This window comes from Trichosurus vulpecula, chromosome 8 (assembly GCF_011100635.1).
Source record: "Trichosurus vulpecula isolate mTriVul1 chromosome 8, mTriVul1.pri, whole genome shotgun sequence".
NCBI lineage: Eukaryota > Metazoa > Chordata > Mammalia > Diprotodontia > Phalangeridae > Trichosurus > Trichosurus vulpecula.
Genome location: NC_050580.1, coordinates 11757102 through 11765245, shown reverse-complemented (window position 1 = coordinate 11765245; position 8144 = coordinate 11757102). Strand labels below are relative to the sequence as shown.

At 47.5% G+C, this 8144-nt stretch overlaps 1 protein-coding gene across 1 annotated transcript; it reads right to left on the bottom strand.

Moving 5' to 3' along the window:
- Window positions 1-3943: 3943 nt before the first annotated feature.
- On the bottom strand, window positions 3944-4969 carry CH25H (cholesterol 25-hydroxylase). Its single transcript, XM_036736411.1, has one exon. The coding sequence runs from the start codon at window positions 4967-4969 to the stop codon at window positions 4106-4108; it is 864 nt and encodes a 287-aa protein (XP_036592306.1). The 3' UTR covers window positions 3944-4105.
- Between the last annotated feature and the right edge of the window lie 3175 nt (window positions 4970-8144).

The following is an 8144-nucleotide window of genomic DNA, read 5'->3' as shown; positions in this document are numbered from 1 at the left end:
GAAGTTCATTCACAGAATCTCCACTAGAAGGAACCTCAGAGCCCGCCTAGTCCAATGCAATACTGAACAAGAAACCCTATCAATCCATCAATAAACATCTATTACTTGCCTATATGTCAGGACAGGGCTGGACATGGGGAATCCAAAGACAAAAATGAAACCATCCCTGCCCTCCAGGAGCTTCCATTGTTTTGAATACTATCCTAGCCTATGCTTGAAGACCTTCAGCGCTGGGAAATCCAGCCCCTTGGTCGGTAACTCCTATCACTTTCTTGAGAAAGTTTTCCCCACATCCAACCTGTGCCTGAACAAGAGTCTTCTCTACAAAACACCAACAACTGCTCCTCTGTCCCTTACATGAAGATGTCTGAAAGACCTCACTTCCTTCCAAGGCAGCCCATACTACTCCACTTTTGCACAGGATGGAAAGAAATACACATTTATTAAGCATCTGCTATGTGCTGAATGCTTTATGAATATAATGAGGTAGGTGCTATTATCATTCCCATTATCCCCAGTTGAGGAAACTGAGGCAGGCAAAGTGACTTGACAAAGGTCACACCGCTAGGAAGTGTCTGAGGCTGCATTTGAACTCTGGACTTCCTGATTCCAGGGCCAGTATGCTATCTACTGGGCCACCTGGCTGCTTCCAACGAGCAGAGCCCTAAGGGTTAGGAAATTTCTTTGTCCCTCAAGCCTAACTGAAATCTACCTCTCCATAGCTTCCCTTCCTTCACTTGCCCTGGTTCTGCCTTCTGGGACCACATAGAACTAGTGTAGTCCCTGTTCCCATGGCAGCACTTCATCAGAAGTGGCTCTCATCATTCCCACCCCCCGCCAAAGCCCCAGTTCTCTTCCCGCTCAGAGTGCCAGGTCTCTGCAGGCTGCCCTTTGAAGTCACTGAGCTAAAACATCCATCATGTCTTTCTTCACTCACATCACACTCCCCCACATAGCGTTGCTCTTTTCCCTGCCTCCTCATTTCATTTCCTCTCCATTCTCCTGCAATCCAACACTCGCAAGATGTCCCACATCTTCCCAGCCCATCTCACTTTGATTCTTCCCGAGATTGCCTGGTCTTCCTCGCAATTGACATGGTCCCCTAAGCTCTTGCCCCTGTGATGCAAAACAATTCTCCAAGCACTCGGGGTTAGGTCTATACAAGGGCCAGCCTCCTGGAGAGCTGGACAGTGAAAACTCTGGTCAGCCCTCCAGGCCTTTTCCTCGGGGCATGTTCAGGATGCTCCTCAGCATCCAAGCTGGGTCAGCACAGAAACCAGTGAGGCCCACGTTTAGTGAACTGTCCTCTATCAGTTTAGACATTCTGACCTCAAGAGGACCAAGCAGAGGATCTCAAGGCTGAAAACTCTGGGCTTTTCAGGCTGAACTGTCTGGCTTTGGACTTTAAAATATCAGTCTCTTGGTCAGGAGCCATGGCCACCTCTAGGGCCTTCACAGAAGTCACCCCAGCATTCTTTAATGTCCCTGAAAATGTTTGTTGTTAAGTGAAGATATAGGGATCACAGATTCAGAGGTAGGAAGGGCCTCAGAGGCTAAACCCCACCCCCACTTTGTAGATCAAGAAACTGAGTCCCAGAGAAGGGAAATGACTTTTTCAGGGTCACAAAGCTAAAAAGTGGCTCAGGGAGGATTTGAACCCAGACTTTCCTGACTCCAAGCCCAGTGCCCATCAACTGCATCATGCTGGCTCTCGGATGAGATAATGACTTTTGCAGACATATAATGGCAGAGCTAGAAGGTACCTTAGTCCAACATCTTCATTTTACAGAGAAAGAAACTTAATTTCAGAGAATTTAAGAGACTTCTCTAAGGTCATTCAGCCAGCTGGAGGCAGAGACAGGAATCTAACCCAGATCTCCTGGATACTAGCCCAGCATTTATTCTGCCTCATACTTCACTGCTTCACCTTAGCACTCTAGCTGGAAGCTTTTGTGCTTGAGTGTGTTTGCTTTCAGAAATGTAGAGAGAGTTAGATAGATGGAGGGATAGATGAATGGATGGACGGATGGATAGATGGAGGGAGGGAGGGAGGGATGGAGGGATAGATGGAGGGATGGATAGAAGAATAAAATAGACAGGTAGGCTACAGAGAGATAAATGCAGCCAGATAGACTGACACACATAGATAGACAGAATGATACATAGAGGACAGGTAGATGCTTGATAGAATAATAGATAGATATAGATATAAAGCTCAAGTGACAGAGCTGCTAAAAGAGTAAGTGAATGTTTGCATTAGAAATGTGATTCCCCATTTCATAAAACGATTTCAAAAGGAAAGGCACCTCAGAGGTTGTCTGATAGCCCAGATGAATCAATTCTGACCTAGAAGGAGCTAAAAAGACCGATGACTTGCTCTTCTCAAACTCTGCAGCACATGTTTCAAATAGTTGTAGCCCCTTTGTTGGCAGACATGCATCTTTGCTTCGCAGATTGTTTGTTCTTGTTTTCACATTTGGTACAACACAAGAAATGATGGATTTGGAGTTGGAGAATCTGGGTTCAAATCCCAGCTCTGCTACCTGCCACCTGGTGTGACCTGGATAAGTCAGAGCCTCTCTGACCTCAGTTCCATCCATAAAATGAAAGGGGTGGATGGGGGTCCTCTGAGGTCTCTGCTAGTCCCCAGACCAGAATCCTCCAATCCTTGGAGCCCTCCCCTCCTCAAGAAGCAAAGGGAATTGCCCAAACTGAGCCCCATCTCCTCTGCCTTCAAAGTCAGTCCTCATTCCCCATTACTACCCTGAGTTCTTTAAAACAGAGCTCCTCCAGTGCATTTGAAATATGGCTCAATGGATTATTTTTTTTGTTCGTGATGAAACACACCAGTCCTATCACACAAGGCATGCCTTTTCTTTTCTGCAGCCCTGTTTTATTGTTTTATACCAGAGAATTCTTCCAAGGCTTGGCTAGTGGCAGAGTTCCTGGGAGCCTGAGCTCTGGGGCTACTCTACCCACCCAACTATTTGCCCTTCATGCTGAAGTCGTCTGAGCAGCCTCCAGGAGGTGTGAGGGGTGATGGGCATTTCTCCATCACCCCTTTTCTGCTCTGCAAAAGCCTCTAGCTTCCCCCCAAGAAAGCCTTCATCATCCCTCTACCCCTTAAAAAAAAAACAAAAGTGCCTCCCTCAGACCTTTAGCCCTCCCCTCCCCTGCGGGTAGACATTCCACAAGCACCAGCTCAGTTCTGGCTGCCCAGGGGCTTAGCAGACTCACACAGAGACAGCCTCTCTCCACTCTCCTCCCCTTCCCTCCATTCTATGAGCTGACATTACCAGAGCATTGAGTGTCTCGGCTGCAAGGCTCCTGAAGATCTTCTAGTCCAATGTCCCCTCCTTTTACAGGGGAGATACTTGCCCACATCCACACAGGATATAAGTAACAGACTAACTCTGAGGGGAAAAAAATCAGTGCCCCCAACTCAAGAAGTCAAACACACAACACAGGGCTTGTTTTGTTTGTTTTGGTTTTGTTTTTTGAAAAAAAAATCAGAAACACAGACATCACATTGAGTAGTGCAGTATAAATACAGATTACAGTACAAAGGAAAGCAAAATAGAAAAATCCTCTTGGCTTTTTCACTGTCCAGCAGGAATCAGCTCCATAGATTATAAATAGATGAGTCAGACAGACGATGTACAAAACCCATCCTGGAGGGCGTGCTAGCCTGGCTCAGGGACACATTTCAGCACAGGGAAAATGCTTTCTCACAAGCAAATTCATTCATCAAGGGAGTCTCAGGGTGTCAGCCATGGTGGAGCAATCCCCAAGAAGAGATAGCAGCCCAGGCTATCACAGCAGCGGAGTTTGAGGTACTGAATCCTGATCTTCAGAGGGCTGACATTCAAGGTCAAGTCTACGCCATGATCTTGGCTTAGTTAGACACTGATATTTACATATAGATTTCTATGTATTTTATATATATGTATATATATATATAACTTTGCATTCTTCTCGTACAAAATAAATATGCTCAGACTGTAAAAATACATGAAATTCCATCTTTCATAGCTTCTAATTAGACAAGAATCTTTCACTTAAAATAAATTCTTCTTTTTTTTCACCTTGCACCCCCAAGGAGGGCTCAGTTCCAAGGGGCCGGGGTTGGGGCATTTCCTGCAGAGGAGCCCAAGCTCAGAGTCCCCAACAGCTTATCCCAGTGGGTGAAATATGGGGCATAGTTGCAATTGATTTTCCTGTGGTGCATGTCATGATGGGACACTCCGCCGAACCAGCCATAAGGCACTAGCCGGTGCGTGGACCACGGAAAGTCATAGCCACAGTGGTCTTCCACAGACAGCCAGATGTTGACCACGTTGAAGGTCATGGTGGTCAGTGGGTGGCAGCCGAGAAGCATGGGGTTCAGGCAGTTGAAGAAGCCCAGGGAGGAAAGCTCCCAGACACTGAGGTACTGCGTAGCCAAGGCGAAGGGGGATATGTTCTTGTGGTGGACCTTGTGAAAGGTCTGGTACAGCCAGGGGACCTTGTGATGCACCACATGCCACACGAAGAACTCAGCATCGAAGAGCAGAAGACACACAGTCACGTGGTAGAGGAGCTCCCAGAGCCCCGGGGCCACCGCTGGCCAGGTCTGGGGGCCCCAGTGCCAGCGGAGGACAGTCACAGGGAAGATGAAGACTACGTGCTGATAGACTGTATGCAGCAGGCAGAGCAGAACCTGCCCTGCAGATGGGTAGAAATTAGGATGGATCTTGTACTTCCTCAGGGCTGGGACCCTGTAGCCCACAAAGTCCAGGACGATGAAAGGTAGGCAGAAGGCGACATAGGTGGTACCAGAGAAAAGGACTGGGAAGAAAGGGGACTGAAGCAGCCCCTCTCTGGCCTTGATCATATCCCAGAGAGGCTGCAGAAGGCACACAGTAGACGCATCCAGGGCCCAGAGCCCTGGCAGTTCTGAGCTGCTGTTGGTCATGCTGAGACTGGCCATCAGTGGGGAAGGAAACAGCTGGTCCAGGCTGGGCTGGGCTGGGCTGAGCCGGGCTGAGCCTGTCTAGGCTGTCTGTGAGCTAGGACTCTGCTTTAATAAGAGCTCCTGGTCCCTCCCATTCATGATGTCACTTGTTCTCACTTTCCCTACCTCACTGCTGGAGGGTGGGGACGAGGGGGAGGCAAGGAGGAGGGAGGAGTGGGAGGATTTTTTTTCCTAATTTTTACAAAAGCAACAGGCCTCCTGCTTGGCACATCCTCTCTGAGCTCCAAGGGCCCCCTCAGGGGTTGGAGAGATGCCTGAGCAAGGCAGAAACGGGAACTGCAAAGCAGAGAGAAAGAAGGCAAATCATATCCATGTGCTTACAGCTGAGATGGGTGAGGCATGGTGATCGTGAGAGAGCAAGCCTTGGAACAAGCTAGCCGGCCCCTGGGACTGCATCCTCCCCAGGAGCTTGGCCTCCGGCCGGCCACAGAAGCTCCAGGGCTAGCCCTGGGCTGCTGTGTGGGCCCAGGCTTGCCCATCAGGTGTTCTGGCCACCTCCTCCTCCATGCAGCTGGGAACACTCTGGACAGCTAGGAGAGGCAGGCTGACAGGCTGCTCCGATGCTCCAATGGCCATGCTGGCCCTGCCTCCCTCAGTGCCCCTCTCCAATCCAGCCTTCCCTGGAGGCAGGCCCTCTCCAATCCAGCCTTCACTCAAAGCAGCCCCTTGGCTTCACTACCAAATGAATATTCCTAAAGTTTGGTCATGGAGATATACCACTTCTGCAAAGGAAAAGGGGATACTCTGAGCCCTGCCTGCAAAGGAATGATAGACAATCTGTTTGGCAAACATATGCTGTTTCCTTTGGGTTTTGTTTTTTTTTTTGCTGTGGTAGTTTTTTTTTTCTTTTTTTCTGTTTTGATTCTTTCCCAGCCAAGTACAGAGGAAGGAGACTGGAGGAGGAGTCAGGAGGTGTGAGTCTCACCTGTTCTGATATCCAGTTGGGGATGAGCCAAGCCAATAAATATTGATTAAGCATCTGATACGTACCAGGCAGAGGCAAAAAAAATGAAAACCATTCCTGCCTTAAAGATGCTTACTTGGGGGGGGGCAGAGAGATGAAATGGAACAAGTAAACAGACTGATATTTCTATGGTAATCTGAAGAGGAGGAGGTTACTGACCACCAAGGCTTCTGGTAGGAGATACCAAATTCCTTGAAGGAAGCTAGGGATTTCACCTCTCTGGACCTCTGTTTCCCCCTATGGAAACTGGGCATCATAATCCAAACCTCAATGGTTGCGGTATAGCAGGCAGAGCATAGGGCAGCGAGGTGGTGCAGTGGATAGAGTACAGAGTCTGTTGTTAGGAAGACTCATCTCCTTGAGTCAGATACTTACTAGCTGTGTGACCCTGGGTAAGTCACTTTACCCTGTTTGCCTCAGTTTCCTCAACTGTAAAATGAACTGGAGAAGGAAATGGTAAACCACTCTAGTATCTTTGCCAAGAAAACCCCAACCAGGATCACATAATCAGACACAACTGGAAAAAGCCTGAATGACAACAGTGGATAGTGAGCTAACCTCAGAATCAAGAAGTATTATCTCTGGCACAAACTGGTTGTGTGATGCTGGGCAAGTGCCTTCAACTCTCAGGGTCCCCAGGCAAGTAACTATGAAGTAAGTGCCACCAAACATTCTGTCAATTCCAGAGCATAGCCAGATGTGAATTGTTCACATTAACCAGAATTTAGCTGGTCTTGGAAGGACTGACAATCAGCTCTCCCAACTTCCTGACCTCCTTCCACACACGCACCCACTCCAAGCCTACCCAACTAGTGCTGACTAGACCTTAGATAATGAGAAGACTTTGGGCAGGGTTGTGACCACGCTGGGACATTGGGAGACAGCCAGTCCTTTTCTGCAAGTTGATTCTTCTTTCTCTCCCCAATTACTTCCATTTATAGGCACTGTTTCACAGAATCATGATCACAGAAATGTTGGACTATAAAGGACCCCAGAGAACATCTGATCCCCACACCCCTATTTACAGAGGGAAAAAACCGAACCCCAGAGGGGGAGGTGACTTTCTCAAGGTCACACAGCTAGTAAATGGCAGAACCAGGACTCAGACCAAGGTTCTCAGCCTCCAGGTCCGGAGTTCCTTTCACCACACTCTACTGCCCTTCTCAAGGGAAGGCAAAATGGGTAGAAATGTTGGTAGAAGAGGTGAGTAATGTAAGCCATATACCAATACATTGTTGGTAGAGCTTGGATTGCTGGAAATTGGTGGGCTTGGTAGAGCAACCATCCTGAAAGCCAATTTGGAATTGTGTGAGAAAAAGGGACTTAACCATTCATTATCTTTGACTCATACTATTCCACTAGGAGGCATGAATTCCAAAGGAATCTAAGATAGAAACAAAGGTCCAACTATCCAAAGAACAGGAAACAAAGTGGGTGCCCATTGATCGGAGAAAACCTGAATAAATTGTGAAATACGACAGCAATGCAATGTTGTTATTATGGGAAATGATGACTGAGGAATTTGGAGAAACATGAGATTTGAATGCAGTGATTCAGGGCAAAGTAATCTGGATCAGAAAACCAACATACACCATAATTACAATATCAATTGTTAGACTAAGAAACCAATTGTGGTCCTGGCAAATAGATGATAAAAGAAACTTCTATCCTCTCAATAGGCAAGTGATGGACTGCAGGGGCAGAAGGGTGGTAACATCATCAGGTAGCATTAGGTGTTTCCATTTAGCTGTTGTTCTCTGTTGCAAGGGAGGGCTTGATTTTGAGAGGAGAAGGGGAATATTTCCAGAAATGACCATGATGTGAAAACATCATTTTAAAAAAAACAAAGCCAATTTACTCAGTTTGGAATTGGGAATCAGCTTTGGCATGACTAGAAAGACCATCAAACCAAGTTCTGGTGTAAGTCCTTGTTCCTTTAATAGCAATCAGTAACAGAATCCTTTCCCCGCGTGTAGAACATCTCAGAAACAAAGTGGTTTCATAGTCACAATTTGAGTCCTTGTGAGGATTAGCCTGAAACAGGGTCCCAGGCAAGGTTGGGCTTAGGGCAATTCTGTTAGCAATGAAGAAAGTGAAAGTCAGTGTCTGACTGGCGAACTGGTCCTCAGAGGCAGCCTGCTTTTTCCCTAGCTTGGAAGCAGGACA